Source organism: Gadus morhua, chromosome 7, assembly GCF_902167405.1.
Source record: "Gadus morhua chromosome 7, gadMor3.0, whole genome shotgun sequence".
In the NCBI taxonomy this organism is placed as follows: Eukaryota; Metazoa; Chordata; class Actinopteri; order Gadiformes; family Gadidae; genus Gadus; species Gadus morhua.
The window spans coordinates 21,231,443-21,250,546 of record NC_044054.1 but is presented as its reverse complement, the minus strand read 5'-3'; the positions used below and the strand labels follow the sequence as shown (position 1 = coordinate 21,250,546).

General features: G+C 41.1%; 1 protein-coding gene across 4 annotated transcripts in view; it reads left to right on the top strand.

Moving 5' to 3' along the window:
• ntm (neurotrimin) overlaps positions 1 to 19,104 on the top strand; it is a 273,608-nt gene that overhangs the window by 188,478 nt on the left and 66,026 nt on the right. The window contains exon 2 of one of the 4 annotated variants that reach the window (XM_030361949.1): positions 5,940 to 6,030. In XM_030361949.1, the coding sequence (XP_030217809.1) occupies positions 5,940 to 6,030 (91 nt within the window). Of the gene's footprint in view, positions 1 to 5,590; positions 6,031 to 19,104 lie in introns of those variants that run through there. The other 3 variants (XM_030361950.1, XM_030361948.1, XM_030361947.1) reach the window with 3 other exon arrangements.

The window sequence follows — 19,104 nt, the reverse complement described above, 5'->3', positions numbered from 1 at the left end:
CCTACTTTTTAGATGGTTCACTCGAGCATTTGACGGCTGTGTGACCCCATCCTTTGTCTCTCAATCGAGGCTAAAGATGTCATACGTGCCGTGACGGCTTTGGTTTTCAGACAGTTAAACCTTTTTTGTTGACACTTGACAAGAGGGCTGTTTCTCGTAAGTCAACAAGACAAATGGACAGACATTTCAGCTTGCTCCGCCCAATTAAAATCAACATATTGAATAGCTTGTTTTGTTTTCTGATAGAGAGAGAGAGAGAGAGAGAGAAAGAGAGAGAGACATACCCATGTAGTTTTAGTGGTCATCAGTAACCACCTTTTATAGATTCTCAATGCGTCTTGGAAGTGCTAATGTCTGCATGTGTTTTCTTTTCCCTTTTAAGAGCTGTTAGTCACTGGTCTCGGTAAATTGAACATTTCGGGGTCAGGCTCTTTGGATGTAGGGCACTTGAGAGTAGTTAGAGAGGATGGCGGCACTCAGACTGAATCGCTGCTTGCTTGTTGTGTGGAGTGTGGCTGATTCCAACCGTTGATCTGCTGGTCATTGTTGGACATGAAAAAGTCTTGTTATAATAGTCATAATAAATAATGAAATGATTTAGTGAAACGAAGATGATAAGAAAATATTGGTTTCAAAGTCCTTTGCAATCTGGAGACCACAATGAAACAATCACACTTTCATTCACTGAAACTAAACATATTGAGTCGAGCTATGTCTTGGTTTTTACGATGCTTCATGCAGACATGTATGGTTTCCTTTCCTTCAAGGCTTGACTGTATGAAATTGGGACATATAATGTGGTATGTTAACCGTGTTCTCGACAGGAATCTGGCCTTGACAACATTAAGTCAATACTGTACTTTCAGCACTTTTTACACGCGACAAAGCACTGTTATATGGAGCCAAAACAGACTGCCAACCTTGTATAGTAATGATTATACGGAACAGGAAAAACAATGTCCACAATCAATACCCTGGACCAACCCAACACTAAAGGACCATACTTGTCCAGGCTATAAAAACGATCCTTACTGTCTCTCCTTGATTTACCCAAACATCAGTCACCATCATTTCAAAATGGTTTTGTTGCGCCGATTCTGCCTAAGAGCATTTAGCATTAGAGTGCCTGACACGAATGCCATGAAAGCGCTAGCCCTTTGGTCTTTCTGATAAGACATTTTGTTCAGTACTAATCAGTTTTCTTTCGTCAACAAACTTTAACCATACTCCGGGCTGACACAAATTTCACTCATTCCAAAAGACGTGTATAAAGTGCTATATAATCATTGTTTACATTCATGGGCGAGACTGAGCTCACGCTAAATGCTCTTTGGCACAATTGGTACAAGGATTCAACGGATGTCTGGTAGCCAGGAGAGACAGATATGATGATTCAGTGTTTCCCACAGAAATTTTGGAGACTATGGGGGGGGGGGGGGGGGGGGGGGGGTATGGAGCGATTGTTGACGGGGGGGGGGGGGGGGGGTGGTATGGAGCGATTGTTGAGGGGGGGGGGTGGTATGGAGCGATTGTTGACGGGGGGGGGGGGGGGGGTGGTATGTGGCGATAAAAAAAAAAAAAAAAAAAAAAAAAAATTGAATAATAATAATAATTCATGTGCACGCAGAGACTATGGCGGCCGAAATTAGACTATGGCGGGGCGCCATAGTCTCGTCAATGTGTGGGAAACACTGATGATTTAATCACCCTGACCATTATTGTCCTGTAACAGGTAGACGTCTACATAACTCCTCACCGCGGTTAACTTAATGTCCCTTATACTTATCCGTGAAAGAAAAGACTTTAAAGTGAGGATGGAAACTCTAAACAAGACTTTCCATTCAGTCTAAACAAGAAAAATCTAAACAAGAAGGATACCAGCCAGGAGACAACTAAAGATGGAGTTCCTGTTGTGCCTGTTGTGGCAGCATAAGAAACTTTACAAAATAAATAATTCAGAAAAAGTCAGTCCAGTGGTATTCATAAGTGCTCTTTGTGATTCTATATTCTCTTCGTACTTAAGAATACATCCATTAAAGCCTTCCTAAGCCACACTTGTCTGATGCTTCAAGCCACTTGTATTTCACAACCAAGAGTTTGAAGACCATCATGCTGGAAGAGGAAATACTCACCTCTTAGCTACCCTATTAAATAAAGCCTGTAATTTACCAACACAAATTGTTCATCAAGAGACCTTTTTCACAGATCTGTTATAGCAGGCAAACATACCTATGCAGAGTAGTTCTAGCTCACAAATAGCAAATAGCAGATGTCTCTGTTTGGTATAATGGATTTTGGAGGCTTATTAGAAGGTGGGCTTTGAGGTGCTGTTGCCTCCATCTAACCAGCTATTCATCTGTCTATCCATTTAACTTTCTATGTCCGAATACCCCCCCCCTCCCTCCGTCACAAGTACCCTTACATGTTATGTTGGTTTATGGATTTTGTTAATCAACCAATAAACATGCTTAGTCATGAACCACCATTGAATGTAAACATTATTTGAAGCTCACATTCACATTCAAGTGTAGCTAATTGAGGTAGCCTGAACAACAAGTATTCTCATTAACATATATGGTGAATATCAGCTTCCAAACTTTTAAATAACTTCTAAACAAAGAACCACAACCGTTTACAGCCTGTACTCTTTTGCTCCATCAAGATTTCCATGACTTTGTGCCAAAATGCAGTTCAAACAAGCACAAATTCCTGATCCAACAGGGAAGCAAAAGGCAAGCAACTGTGCAGTCAAGTAAAAAAACTAGCAAACACGCAAAAACAGTATCAACGTGTGTGTGTGTGTGTGTGTGTGTGTGTGTGTGTGTGTGTGTGTGTGTGTGTGTGTGTGTGTGTGTGTGTGTGTGTGTGTGTGTGTGTGTGTGTGTGTGTGTGTGTGTGTATTGTGTAAGCATACAGCAAACTCTGGAAAAATACCTCATTGAACACAATGTACACACATTTTACTTAATAAAAGACAAGGAAAGTGGACTCTTATTGAAGTAATGTTGGCTGCCTTGATAGCATTAAGCACTTTCCAATAGCTGGCGGATAAGTGCTGCATCCAGAGCTGTGGGCTGTGGGGGTTCTCTACGCATGCGTTAGTCTATAACTGGTGGAGCATTCGTACATTTAAAACTGTGGGTATGGAACTGGCGCGTGTGGAACTGCCTCGGCTGTCTGGCTCTGCAAGTTGATGATATCGAATAGTGGGTGAGTTTTAAAATTAGATCCAATTGAGCTCATGGATTCAGTTTCCAAGGGATACCTTATATAAAGACAATGACTGCAGGTCTAAATGATTACAGTTCAAGTAAGTTTGAAAAGCATGTGGATGTACCTGTGTACATAAAGAGAAACCAGACAGGGAGCCTAATACGCTCATTGCATCAAACAATCTGGTTTTAAGTGCCTGGTACCCGAAGATACACACAAACAGTTCTGTCCATCTGTCCTTAGCAGCAGGAAACACTTATTAAAGCGTTGCTGCCATGGGTTGGAGTAATAGCTGTTAAATCTAACTCACCCAACCACATTTAAAACTATATGTGGAAAACCAATTATAGAGGTGTTTTTTTTTATAAAAAGATATGTGAATATATTGCAGTTCTTCTGTATGTGCCTGCCTTTACTATGATTGCCCTTATAATTCGGCTTCCATATGTCTGTGACCTATACAGCCAGAAAGATTAGTTTTATCTGTGAGATTAGAAACTATTGACAATTAAACCGGACTGGAGATCGTAACAATGTCATAATGTTCTGTTAAGATGGCGGAATGACTGTACTGTACATCCAGCAGGTACACATCTCTCACCTGTAGGTGGTAGGACTAACAACCCACGCAGACATCCATCAGCACAGCATGGCTGACACATCCACAAATATCAGATGTACGTTTCATCGACTCATGCTCGTGTATAGCATGTATCTTCTGTCTGACTGCCGAAGGCTCAAGTAGCTGAGCACTAGGGCACTGCAATCCCTTCTAATTTCATGTGGTCCAATCTTGGCTACTTTAGATCGCCAATACCTGATTCGATCGCAAGTGGGGTGATGGGAGGAGAGGGTGGAGGGATTTCTGTCAACTGCTAGACTTACAGTAAAAGTTGCGAGCATAAACAATTATCAAAAAGTGTGGACATTTCATTGAGATTGTTTAAACATTAAAGACTATATGTTTATTACCAATGTTAATATTGATCAACGGCTCCCTTTTTGCTTGGTGCAAGAATATCACAGCAGCATGTTACGGTTAACATTTTTCGTATTTTTTAATATCAAATTAAAATCATATCCATAACGACATTAACGTAATTATATGGAGAACGGAGATGCGGGGCGTCGGATCCTAGATAAGTGATGGCAAAATGGTTTTAAAATTCACTCATCACTCCTGCTGATTAACAGGACTCAGCGGGTGACCATGCCGCTCCACCAGAAACATCTCTAAATGCGCAGTAGGGTGCAGATTCTAGAGACCATTTTTATAACATCTTAGATCTGATAGGCCTATTACATATTACTCCGTAAACCGAGCACTCGTAGAAAGTTAGCCTTCCCAACCAACCCAGATATGACTGGGTTGGTTGCCCGCTGTTATCTGAAGTGGACCAGGCGGGTAAACTGAGTCTTCAAAACATAACTTTTAAGACATGTTTGTGTGCAAAACATTGGATGTTTTCAGCGTACAACAATGTCCAATGCATATTCCCCAGAGTATTCACTCTTCTTAGTCTTTTTCTAGCTTTTCAAGAGTTTGCGGTTGCCGATGTCAAATGAATTGCAATAATGATCAGATAATAATATAAAATAATATGGTAACATTTACATATATCAAATATCTGATTATTATCTCAAAATAAGCTTCAAAATCCTATGCCTTAATATTGGCAAAGGAAAAAACAATTGTCGATCATCCCTTAAATTGTCAATATACTATAATTGACATAACATTTTTGTTTCCATGGCTCTCTCTCTCTCTCTCTCTCTCTCTCACTCACTCACTCACTCACTCACTCACTCACTCACTCACTCACTCACTCACTCACTCACTCACTCACTCACTCACTCAATCACTCACCCTATTTATTAATGAAAGTGTTGATACCTTAATTGTTTTGTTCAGAGAATAACCTGCTGTCAAAGAAAGATATTGCCAATGCACATGGTAGTGATAATCAGATCTTCAATATAATACAGTGATAGGCTAAAACACATGCAGGGTCAGTCGAAATAGTTTAATGCCCCGAGTTAATGCGAAAACGTTACGCACTCAAAACTGCTTTTCGGTATGATGTCACCTTCATATCTCAAAATGTCATAGCCTACCGTTTACTCGATGTCTATTCGTTGAATTTAATAAACGATTCTACCACTTTATATTCGACCTTGGGGCGAAATAAGACGCACCATTATTGTTATTATTATAATCAATATTATAATTGTTAATAATATAATGACAGACAGTTCGATTCTAATCAAGGCATATTCCTCATAAAAAAAAGAAAAAATAGGCTCCAGACATGTCCTCGGGTGACGGAATTAGATGACGGACACTCAAGTTGATAATAAGCTGTTGGCGATTGGTGACATTGGCGTCAACAATAAGCTGCAGAATAAAGGGCGTCCGGAGAGTATGTGGTTGTTGGTTACAGTGAGGCGATGCTTTAGTGCGCCAGATAGTTAGGAGCCGCGTCGCGCATACCGCTGCACCTGGCACACAGACAGACAGTACAAAAGGATAACAGGATACAAATTATAGCGGATGATTTTCCCCGGACTCTTTCGCGTTTGAAAAGAACAACAACTTTTGCTATCGACAACACGTGTGGAGGGTGGGGGGGACTTTACGCCGAAGATGAGTGCCCGTGGATACTTTGCCGTTTGGTGGAAGTCTATGAGCCTGCTCTCTCTGAGGATTCTGCTTCTTTTACCCACAGGACTGCCCGTCCACAGCCAGGGGGATTCTCAATCTGATAACAAAGTCATGGACAATATTACCGTGCGGCAAGGGGAAACCGTCTTCCTCAGGTGAGTGTCTTGTTTTTTTCCTGTTTAAAACATTGCTACGCTGTTATTCTTTTTACAATGTTTCACGATTATGTTTCACTTTGAATGATCCTGTGCGAAAAGTGTGGAGCGACGCGTGGAATTGTGTTTACCGACGCAATTTGACAGCGTCGCACGGGGCGTCTTATCCCGCGTGTGTTTAAAAGGGGGATTTCAGAGGATTAAAAAAAAAGGGCTTCGTTCATAGGCAGCCGCTGATCTGCAGCACAGCTGTTGGCGGGGAAACTGTTTTTTAATTGCTGTGTGATGGCGCAGCACTAACGTGTACAAGTGTTTCTGCGGGCTTAACCCAATGCACGAGTTAAGGATTCACAGAGAACACTCGTTTCCCAACTCGAGCCGCAACTCCGGCAGGTGTATGGAACTGCACTGACAGCTGCTGCTGCAGCGAGATGCTTACTGGAAATGGGGGGTGGGTTGGGTGTATGGAAGGGATGTCCCGCCGTCGCCCTGTCCCGGTTGAATATACACGTCAATAGTTTGGGATTTTATAGTCGCTGCGTGTATCTAGTCAACTAGACTCGGAGCTTAAAATTTCCTGGACATATCTCGGGCGAATGCTGATCAATACTGAGTAGCCTACAATATTGTTATCAATAAAATCACGTCCTTTAGCAGGTAAAATCTACAAATAAAAATTCTGGCCGGCCCGTACCCCTCTTTGTTGACAAGAATCGTTCTATCGACACTCCCCTCCCTCTCCCTCTCACGCTACCCCGGCAGCCAGGTAGAGCGGAGAGAACAATGTTATTGAGTTTTTTCAATTCTGATAGTCCCCTGCCTTCCAACTGGGAGGGGCTCACTCCTACAATTGTGCTTTTTAATATTCGGAAACGGTGCTTTCCCCTCATTCACTGGCCTTTGAGGTGCAGTTTATTACCTGTCATTGTTATACAATTGATGGAAATGAAGTAGGCCTACATTTTAGTTAAATTAATATTATCATCGTCAATGACAAATGTGTCTATTCCCCACCCTACAAAGGCCGAACTGTGTACATATTTAGATGAAAAGGCCATGCAATGACATGTTCTGTTCTAGGTTTACAACGTTAAATGAGAGGCACCAACACCTCGGCAGGTTCAACTGCACATTCTTCAGGTTGTGTTATGGGTGCTTCTCGTTCCTAATTACAAGTCCATCCAAATGGGTTTCTTTCAACCATGACCCTGAGAGCATAGCGTGACCGGAGTTTGGGTTCAGGATTTTTCAGGAATGCTAGGGTGTGTGTGTGTGTGTGTGTGTGTGTGTGTGTGTGTGTGTGTGTGTGTGTGTGTGTGTGTGTGTGTGTGTGTGTGTGTGTGTGTGTGTGTGTGTGTGTGTGTGTGTGTGTGTGTGCGTGCGTGCGTGTGTGTGCATGCGGTGAAGTCAGTGCGAAGAGCAGGTGAGGTGTTTTTATCTCTGTGGCAGGGTTTGCTCCCCCACCCACGGTGGTTTCTATGTGCCCGTGATAGCTGTTTCGAAAAAGCCAAAGCTGTTATGCAGTTGCCAAATCAGACAAAAAAAATGTCAGTCTGGTGGACTTTTTCTGATCTTTAAAAGTCTGTTTTGCGGTTATTCCCTGGTTTGTGTGTGTGTGTGTGTGTGTGTGTGAAGATTTCAATGTAAATCTTTATTATATTGTCAATTTCATTGAGCTTTGGTGTTGATATTGCCTTCTTAAAGGGGACCTATCATACCACCAGGTGTGAGTGTGATTAGCCATTACAAGCCGTTTGCAAAATGTTGTGACATCACAGATGGGCGTGTCCACCTAGATGTGTGACGCATAGATGAGCAACGTTTACTTCAGTCCACTGGGTAGGCTGGTAGACTGATCTATCCAGCACACATCCAGGTGGACATGCCCACCTGTGATGTCACAGTGCTGCACATTTTCAAACCTGCTTGTAATGGCTAATCACACTCACACCTGGTGGTATGATATGCCCCCTTTAAGTGTACATCTAGATGTGTTTCATTATCAAAGTGCATCTGGTGGGATCTTCACCATAAATGGGTTGAAGGATCTTAACACGCGTTCTCTTCTATGTACCCAAAGGACATTCTTAACCTACTTTAAGAAGCAAAGGAGGAAGAAAATGTTGAAATTGCCTAAAGATACATCTGCATGCAGATATTATGATACGACAATATTTCTTTACTGATGACCATTCTTTGGTAAATAATTACATATTTTTTTGTTTTTATTGACTGTTATTGCAATAATAGTAATGCTTTGTGGCAGACAACTAACAAGGATACAATAAATATATTTTTTAGAAGAAGGATTTGTAAACTGTTGTTACAATTGCCTGTGCATCCACATGCATCCACATGCATACATAATTATGTGTTTTTGTATCACCTTGGAAACAATATTGGATTAATTTGTGGATTTAATTTGATTAGTCATGACTGTGACAGTAGGCCATGCAAGGGAGAGGGTTGAACACTTTGTTGTAGTTATCTGTACTAAAAGGCCACCATCCGTCCCCCCCTCTCCCCTTTTCTGACAACTGCTGCAACAGCAATTGGTGGCACAATTTAACTTGAAGCGAGCAAGTCTTGACAATCTTTCTTTGGTTGATGTGTTATCTTAAAAACAAAAATCTGTCATTACTGTGCAGAGTTGTCCATTGCTTGTCATTTTTAAATCAATGTGAAATCGCACTTGCCACTCGATTGAGCAACTTGAGTTGCAACTTTTTCGTTTTCTTCCTGCTCGTCGTGGATGAGTTTGACATGTGTCTTTATAAAAAAAGGGCCGGCCTTTATGCCTCAAATGTGAGACGGGAGATTATTATGACATGGGCCGCATGAACAGACAACTATTACTACTAGTTTCTTCTTCATTTTATTCAAGGACCCCAGAATATCGTCTTTACAACATACACATCAAGGTATTCTGAAGGAAAAACCGATGACAAAAAAAAGTTTTCTAACGTTAAAAGAATGGATTGTGAATTCCACTTTTTGGTTCTTATTGCTTGTAAAGCAGTCAAGAAATTATATAGCTTGAAGAAAATAGATTTTGTGATTTTGTCACCATCATAGCTAGCTGTAATTTAGTGTGATGGCTGTTCAATTGGACATCTTTCTTTTCCTGGATATCTCTTGTAAATCTCAAGCGGCCTCTAAACAAGAGGATTTACAGCTTGCCCTTACACGTCATAAGCCCATGCCGTGAAGGACACATGTCCTGCACATATGTGCACTTCCACATGCAAAACGCAGGCATGTCAACAAATTTGTGATAATGGGCAAGCAGAGTTACCACAGCCTCCCTCTGTGAATATCCTAACCAACCCTCCATGAAAGCAGCAAGGCGTGTGTTGACTCAAAGTTGTAGTATGCGGGCCACGATGTATCTCAACTCTACTCGCCAACATAAATCCTCCGTAGGGCTCCAAGCACGGAGCGTAATAAAAGGCCAATCATTTTTCCAAGGCCTCTGTTCACTGGTAGTTAATCCAGGACTATGATTAATGGACATGGTGTGGGGTCAGCGTCGGGGTCAAGGTGGACTTGAACCTCCTTATCCTCTTAGCCGCCCGTCGGGACTTGGCCGGAGCTGCTGTCTCTCTAACATCTGTGCCACACTCCCCCACTTCAGTTCAGATGGATTATTAAACTCATGTTTTGGCTGTGCTGTTGGACAAATGCATCACCTTAAATGTGATCAGTCGAAGATCTCAAATAGGATGGCTCATGCTGAAGGGCTATGTAGCTGCCCTGTTTTGGGGAGCCTTTAGAAAACCAATGTGCTAATTAATGTAATATTGTCGGATAAGGCCTTATAGCCTGCGTTTGGAGGGCTCTCGTTAGGAGTATTTCACAGGAGGATGCTTATGCTTCAATGTAACTACATCCTCCTGCCACCTCTGAGTCCAGAATGTGTTTAAACTCTCCCACCTATACAGTCATTATGTTTCACTAAAGCAACTTCAAAAAATCTTCAACAAAAATATACCAAATTGATAAGAATCAGGTTGATAAGAATCATATTTTAGGTTGGCATGATGACACATCCCTGTAAAACACTCTGTCCACTGAACTAAACTATATATTTTATTATGTATATGTTTATTTTTTAAATATTATATAAACTTCTGGTTCTATTTTTTTATATTCATGTACAGTCACCATTTGTATGTTTTTTTTATCCTTTACTTTACGGCAGCAATGTCAGAAAGATCGAACAAAATCCTTGTCGGTACAAACTTGCACACTAATACCAATATTTCTGATTCTGGTTCAAGCTCAGAAAGTTAATTCCAGGGCCTGTGCTCAGACAATGCGCTAGCTAATATTCCTCGAGTTGAATTAACTTGGAACATATGCTGTGGGAAGTAGCTTGGCCTACATTCAGGGGCTCACCATATTGTTGACTAGAATAATCTTGTATCCTCGGTGGATTATGGAGTGGGAACTCGCGGAACTGTGGAACAAGGGTGCTCTGCAGTTCGATGAATTCTGCGAGACAGTCATTTTGTCCTCCTCACACATCCCCTCCTTTGCCTTTACCTTCCTGATGAAGGCTGTTCAGGGAATTGCAACTTATATCCAAGTATTGCTTATAGGGATATGTACACAGAAATATATTTTAGCTTCGGGGGATGTTATACTAAGCTGCTGGCAGGGTCCATGACAAAGTAATCTCCTATTTTCGACCAACAGTGATTATGCTGTAGCCGGACACTACTTTGTTCTCTCGGTATAGCCCTTTTCCAGGCTAGTCCATCATGTATGATTGGTCTTCTAGTCTTCTTTGAAGTAGCTCAAAGGAGTTTAGCTACTGTATATCAGTAGCATGGAGGTGTGACCATTTGTTGTGACCAAGGCTTCTGTCTTGCCTTGTTGTTGTATTTTTAATGAGAGAGAGGGGTAGAGAGAGGGGTAGAGAGAGAGAGAGAGAGAGGGGTAGAGGTAGAGAGAGAGGGGTAGAGGTAGAGGTAGAGAGAGAGAGAGAGGTAGAGGTAGAGGTAGAGAGAGAGAGGTAGAGGTAGAGGTAGAGAGAGAGAGAGAGAGAGAGAGAGAGAGATATTTAACTGGTACTTGAAGTACTTGAACACACACAAGCTACACTTTGTGTCTGAGTTGATCAGTTCTGTGGATGATAAACACAATGCCATCAAGGTAATTCAATCCATCTTCATGTTGTCTAACAGGGTGAAAAATGTCTGTTTAGCTCGAAGTTCACTCCTGTTAACACTTTGATTCATACTGAGTGTGGCATGCTGGACCGTGAAAAGCAAATCTGCAGTATATAGACCAATTACATCGAGCACTGGACCTCTTCCAGCCTTACGTGATCTGTGAGAGAAAAAACTGATTGGATGTGTGCGTTGTGTTGCCCTCCAATCAATGTTACACTTCTGGAATGCCGGCTGGCCATTTGAAGGAGGGAAAACAAGAGGCCCTTTTCAATTTTTAACTGTAATTGTGCCTATCAAACTTTACAGATTTTTCCGACTGACTTAACAAGTAAGAGAACTTGAGCGAAAAGTTGAAAGTGAAAATAAGATAAGGCCCCCAGCTGAAGAACAAGCCTCTCTATTTCATCCATGCATTCCTGTGATTCTTGTCTGCGGACTGTGCATGTCGTTAGCCCGCTGGACCTACAATTGGCACATTGAATAGTATTAATCACTGTTCTACACAATCTTTGGGAACAATCGTTCAGGGGGTGGACGGATTGCATGAGGGAAGGGGGTGGAGGGCAGTAGTCTTTGGCACATCTTTTCTTAAAGAACAATACCCATGTTGTTTTAACTTTGTCTCTGTCATTGAACGTCCCTCTTGATTTGTAAACGTTAAAAGTTAAGTATACAGTATTTGTATTTGCTCAGCCTTTATTAAGGAGTCTGCGATCAATCCCATTCATGCTGAGATTTTTTGGGGAAATAAATATTGCGACTAATTTCGATACAAAGCTACTATTGTATATGTATGTGGTTTGCAGGTGCTATGCTTGATTCGATTACACTTGAGTTTGCCCTTTTGATCAATTTAAGAACAATGTTCAATCATTCTGAATTAGTCTGAAAATAATTAATACAGGAGTTGTTTATTATACTGCTTGATTTCACAAAACATAGCAGCATTCAAACAAAACTTAATACAACTCGGATATCCTGGCTAATGGCCATTATCAAAATTGAAGCAAAGCTATGAATGTGGCCACTTTTGATGGCAGGAATACATCTGTAGAGTTGCCAAACTTTTCTAGTCCCTTGAAATAACCGCAAAGGACAAAAGTGCTCAGTCTGCCACCGTTATCAGCAGTGCAGTAAATATTGATGATAAACAACAAGAGTCTTGTTGCCAGGCAGTCTCGTATGGGAATAGTTTAGAACTTTGAACAATAGTCCCGAAGTAAAATACAAAAGAGGATGTATATAATAAATTCAATACTTCATGGTTGCAAGGGACGCTTAATGCATTCTAAAACGAAGCCTGTGACATCTCATATTCAACTGAGGAAGTTAAACTTCTCTTTATTTCTCCTGGGCATCGTGCCTCCATAAACCAAATCGGAAATACCAGTGTTCGGTATCTCCAGGCAGACACGGCGGAAATCAAGTGGTATTACACACAGATGATCTTCTCTGGAACAGCGCTACGCCTCTATTAGAACAAAGGGAGAAGGTGATAAAGGGACCGTAGATCCAATGCAGATTATGGACTTGTACATCATTCAACACACCGGGGGTACGTGAAACAAGGGTCTTTCTTCGAGAGCATGTCATCGTGAAGCCTCTTGTCGGCAAAGCGGCACATGAGTGTCACACAGTGCCAGCTTGGCTAAAGAACTGCCACTTCTTAAATCTCCTTGTTAGAGTAGTCTCTCTATTCTAATGGGCCATTCTTAAATGAACTCCGGATATGCTCAGGTCCGGAGATGATACAGAGTCCTCCTTTAACACGTGCAACACACAACCGGAGATAAGCCACGTCAGACGTGTTCACTCATACTGGACATACTCTGTATACTTTAAGGTGAGGGGTTAAGTGAGGGTTGGTGCCTGGGTATAGCGTGTAGCAGGCAGAACATGATGCAAAAATGTATGCAGTGGAAGTCACGGTGTTTTGTTTACAACACATCAAAGATTGCGGTTGAGGCTTCGGACTCTGTAACTCTTTGCGGTGAAATCAATGCTGCATTCATTTAGACGTATCTTCATGAAAGAAACGCCATCAACACGTCAGCAACACATCCACATGCTCATTGTGTATTGAGAATTTCTTACATGCCTAAGTGCTTAAGCAGTGTTTCTCTATTTGTATTCCATTTTTTTTTCCAGCTGTGTGGCCTTAACTACTTTTTTCAACATGTTAACTTTTTTATGTTACCTGAACACAAAGCCTCATTGTATTTTCACACAGAGTAGCACTCAAAAAGTAACCCTACATTTGAGATATCTGTGTCTCAACTTGTGCAGACAAAGATGATTCCTATTCTCCCTCCAACAAACGGTAGCCTGTTTCGTGGTTTCTTGTACTGAATGAATCAGATAGAAATGTCATAAATTGTACAGTGCCATTGTTCTGCAGGGACCCTATTCATAAACATTGTTGATATGAAATGCATAACTTACTGACTATAACGAAACATATGTATTTGAAAGTGTATCGGCTAGGATTGGGGACCATTCCCATTTGAACCGATACCAGTACGGTATCAGTGCCTGAAATGTAGAACCGGTACCGAACGATACCTTATTTCGGTACCTATCTCACCATCATAACAACAATGTAATTTCAGTTGTAAAAATTAGTTTTGAAGACATTCAACATTGTTGTTTATTTACAACATTTTACACACCACACAAAATACCCCCCCCCTCTCCTCTCCCCGACCCATACCCTACAAGCCCCAGAGAATATGGTTGTTGTGTGTGTGTTTTCCCCATTCTTCTTACCATTAAACGGAAGCTCAAGATACCTTACTTATCTTTTCTACCGAGTACTGGGGCTGCATAATCAAGGTGTATACACAGAACATGCTCGACATGTGCTTTGTGCAAATTAAATTGGCCCATTTTGCACATGTCGTGCCCGTCTTGACATCTTCAGATGGCTTGCATACCTGGCACCTCATCCTCCCGGCAGCTACCTAGAAAGATATATGTAGATGATATGAGTTGTTTAATTTACTATGCCTTGTTGTCGCACTCATCAAAGTCCCGTCAGTCATAACCTCTTTACTTTCTCGCACTTCACAGGTGAGGGAATTAGGGATGTGTGTGTGTGTGTGTGTGTGTGTGTGTGTGTGTGTGTGTGTGTGTGTGTGTGTGTGTGTGTGTGTGTGTGTGTGTGTGTGTGTGTGTGTGTGTGTGTGTGTGTGTGTGTGTAATATTGTGGAAGGGAGAAGTGTCTCACAATTGCAATGAAAGAAACGTCAAAATCAGACACTTCTGACCCCTTCTAGCCTCCACTGCCTGGTCAAATTGACCCGAACAGTATCTCTGTGATATGAACATGCAGAATGCCTGACATTTTTTTTAATGTAGTTTACACTAATTAAGGCCAGAAGAAGCAGTCAATTTGATCCGACCGCTACACTTAAATAGGTAATCGGTAGCACCAACATAATTCGACTGGTACCATTAAAAGTGTCGAATTCGATACCCAACTAAAATTTTAGCTGTATGTTGATGCAGTCTTTATCACATTTCCATGCATAATAAAATATTATGTTCCAATATTCTCATGCTTAAGATAATGAGGCACAAAGTATATTTTGATACAATTTTGATACATGGACAGGGAGATCCCCTTTTGCCCATAATTATAACTGATACATCCATAATTGATATTGTCAGCAGGACAGATCCAGAGGAAGCCAGATGTCTCTGTCAATGCTTTTGCCTCTGTAATAGTATTCATCTCATATGCATGCTGGGCTGATTGCAAGGTGTGTTGTATTGGGCCTGGTCCACAGTCTGACAGCCTGTCAGTGTCAATGGAGAAAAAGCATTCCTCTTTTCGCTGTACCTGTCAGTGTGTGCGTGTGCGTGTGCGTGTGTGTGTGTGTGAACGTACTGTTTGTTTGAATGACTTGCAACTGCCAAAAAATGCATCAAAAGATCTCTTAACGTTGACATCTCTAACACTGTCATTGACGTGTCTGATCTAGCTAACGCCTGAGATCTCTTTGTCTGTTGGTTTTTGCTTTGTGCTATGCTTATCCTTTCCTTTATAAGCCTTCTATGGTGAGTTTCACAATATATATATTTCAATGAAATTAGTCATTTATACAAATTCCATCTAATTGGTTGGAAGTACAATTTAAATGAATGAGCTTGGTTCTAATAAATACAAAAACTAGTCAACAATTAAACACATTGACATTTTGACATTAACCAAATTAGGACACAGGGTTTGGTCAATTTGATGATTTCATCAATCCATCATAATAAACGGTTGCATCATTCACTGGACTTAGTTTTCTTCATTGCAATTAAAAATACTGTAGATGCAAACTTACAACAAATAGGCATTCTGTGTATGGAGGCAATTAACTAACAAGAGGAGCCTAGCTGTAAATCCTACAATGCTATACTCTAACATCCATGTCCGGAAATCTTTTTCAAACGTTGAAGTGTTCCCACTTAAGCATTCCTTCATGTGCATTGGACTTAGATGGGTATAATGAAGGAAAAAACTCTAAATAAATTTGACAGTCACCTTGTTGCCTATGAGATTTCCATTCATTGTTAAGGAGACAGCTGGTTTCTCTAATTAGACACACACATAAATTGCCAGTGGATCACAGGTTTGGTGGCTGCCACTGGGTCAGGCAGATGTACAAGGGTAACCCTTGACATTCATGGTGAAGGATACTAACAAGAACATCTGAAGCCTTGCATAGGCAACATTGCTGGAAACAGAACACCAAATAATCATTCCTGGAGAGATCTTTTTGAGGGGGACTTTTTATTCCCAAGATCTTATAAATGACCTATTAATCCTTTCATTTATTTACCAATTATAGTCTTGACGTTTGTCCACATGGGCATTTAGGCCTACTGCATGATTATATATTAAACCGCAGTTGAAATGTGATTAATGTTGGTGAAACTGGCATCTACTTATTATCTGGCCTTTCTACTGTGCAAAGGTCCACAGTCTACGAATGTATTTACCTTCAAGCAAAAGCAAATGTACCTCTCTTTTGAAGGAATCCTATTACCATTTTCCGTTTATTTGACAATGCCATCGATTTGGAAATGTTTTAGATTTTGTTTTTAAGTGTGTGTGTGTGAAGCATATTGTTAATGCACAGAACCACTCTCATATTTTGGTCAAACATCTCACAAGTACAATGGAAAGAGGGCATGAAGATGTCAAGGATTCATGGAAAGAAGACAAATAAATTGACTAAAGGGATGGTGTGTAGGATTTAGTGGTATCAAGCACTAAGGTACCATTTGAATCCCCCTGCCCTGCCCTGATTAAAAAGACCTGGAGAAGATATGGTGGCCTTTACTGGCCTATAAGGTACTTCCATCTATGACACCATTGTATAGTCAAGTGTTAGGAATTGCGTCTGGATATTTAGTCTGTAAAATTACAGATCATAGCTTACAAGTAAGATAGTGATTAAATCTATTTCCTTTACAACCCTTTGTCTGTTCTGGGCTACTGTAGAAACAGAGCAGTGCAACATGGCAGGCCTAATAGCAGACGACCCATACCTTCTGTTGATATTATGGGCTTCTTCTTAGGTAAAGAAACACAAAGACTCTTGCCACTCAATTATACACACCACTGTTAAGGAAATCCCTCATCACAGACCTTTCCTGACCGGCACATGCATTTCACATTCCAGACATGCAATATTATAAAAACATATTACACCTCTGGTTTCAATGTGACTTTAGGCGTCCGGTGGCACCATGCAATGTCAGGTTTACGCATTGAGCCCCATTGGGCTCAGATAATACAGTATGTCATGCAAATTGAATACACAAGAAATTGTTTACCAAACCTTTTACCAGGCCTCGGCTGCAGATTATTTATTTTTTCTTTTAACGTGTAAAGAGGTTTTCGTTCAAATCGGGGTGCGTTTTCCATGTTTGTAGACCATATAGACCATAGAGCCAAGATGCAATTTTCAATCCTACAGAATATTCGTGGGCTCCTGTAGTAAACCCCAAAAACCATCACCTAATTGTCACACTCATACACTTTGTTGCTCTGTCTCACATTATGTGTTACTCCCTCCCCTTTTGTCACTGTCATTATTATGTCACTAATTCATCACAAATAACAGTATAATAAAACACAGGACTAGGTGTTTTCTAAGCAAAAAAATACAAAAATGTATAATCCCCTCTTTCCTATTGGTTCACCGTTAATCAGAAAAGGCCAACTGCTTAAACTCCCTCTAGGATGAACAGTTGGCGGGGGGGTGATATCTTGGTACGTTTGGCCCCCAGATCTGTTGTTAAGTTATGTGGGGAAGCCTCCAGAGGCCTCCTGGTCAACTCCTCAAGTGCATTGAGAGACAGAGGTCTGGCAGGGAGGAGGATGGGAACAGGACAACGGTGAAACTATATTAACTGTTTGATCAACTCCTCAAGAACAGTCGGGGACTAGGGAAAAATGTTTGAAGGAGGGGGGATGAAACAGGATGAAGACAGAACCTATTTACTGTCTGATAAACTAACAGTGGGGGACAGAGACAGGGTTCTGGCAGGGTGGTGGATGAGGGCAGAGAGAAGGTGTCCTCAATAGCGGGGTGGGGTGAAAGACAGATGTTTGGCAGGAAGGAGGAAACCATATTGACTGTCTGGGATTGAATACATTCTTCATAGTGGATTTTGAGAAAAGTTTAATTCAACTTTCTGTGGCACAGTACCAGATATACAGATTAATTCTGCAAATGCAATTATATGTCTGCTTTCTCATATGTAAGTTATACACAGTTAAGCATTGAAACCGAATCAGACTATGCATCACCAGGTATTCATTGTCTGGCTATACAAAACTTCCACTTCCACTTTGAGCATTCTATAGCATCCAGACAATTAAGAGATCTAATTGCAACGCAATATAAACCATCTTAAGCCAAATTATTTGGATTGCAAACAACTTTTGAATGATAAAATGTAATTCAGTTGGCTAACACCTGCATCTACTTGTTCATGCCATTTGGAAGGAAATTATTATTAAAGGAATGCAGTAGCCTACTGCGAATGTTGGCTTACCTATACGGAGGCCATCCTATTTAGTATTTGACAAAGAGAGAGCATCTAGTGAAATGCTCTTTCACATTCTTCTTGGCATTTCCTTTATCTGTACACATTTCAGTTGTGCATTTTTATTGTTAATAAATTCTACACAATTGTACACATACCTCCGAATGGTTTATATTGTTGGTAAGTCATATTTGTATATGACATGGGAAAATGTTTTTGCTAGAAGGCTTCTCCTTTCTCCATTTAGCTGGAATCCTTCTCCTTCCAACCATTCTCCTCCAGTCTGATGCTGTCCTTCTGGAGGTATAAAGAGCATTCTAGACTAGGGCTGGGAATGTACCATGTCACCCCATTTCTATGGTAGGCTCATCATACCCTATGTAAAAATGGCCTCCAAGGATAACTTTTACTCAATGTTGCGGCCCAGAAATAACCATATCCAGGGCTCCAGACTGCGACCAAATGGTCGCATTTTGCAACCAAAATGTGAGAGTGCGCGACTGAATTCGACAATTTACAGTATATATATATTTTTTACACGTTAAACGGGGAAGGGGCGCGTCAACGAATCCGGCATCAGTAGCAGGCCAATGAGTGTGAGAAAGATAGGGAATGGCCACTGTTAATGGCTAATGTGTGGAGGGGGGTCCTTGAGATTTAATATCGAGCGTGCGTTAACGTCTCTGTGAGTAGGAGAAAGACTTCACAACCTGCTACGTTTTTTTGAACAATTTTAAACAATTCATTTTTAGTTGACTCCTCCGCTCCTGAATAACATATACAGCACCTGAGAAGTCTCGCTTGCAATCACAAAAAACGCATTCGATCCACGCTGTTCAGGTGTCTG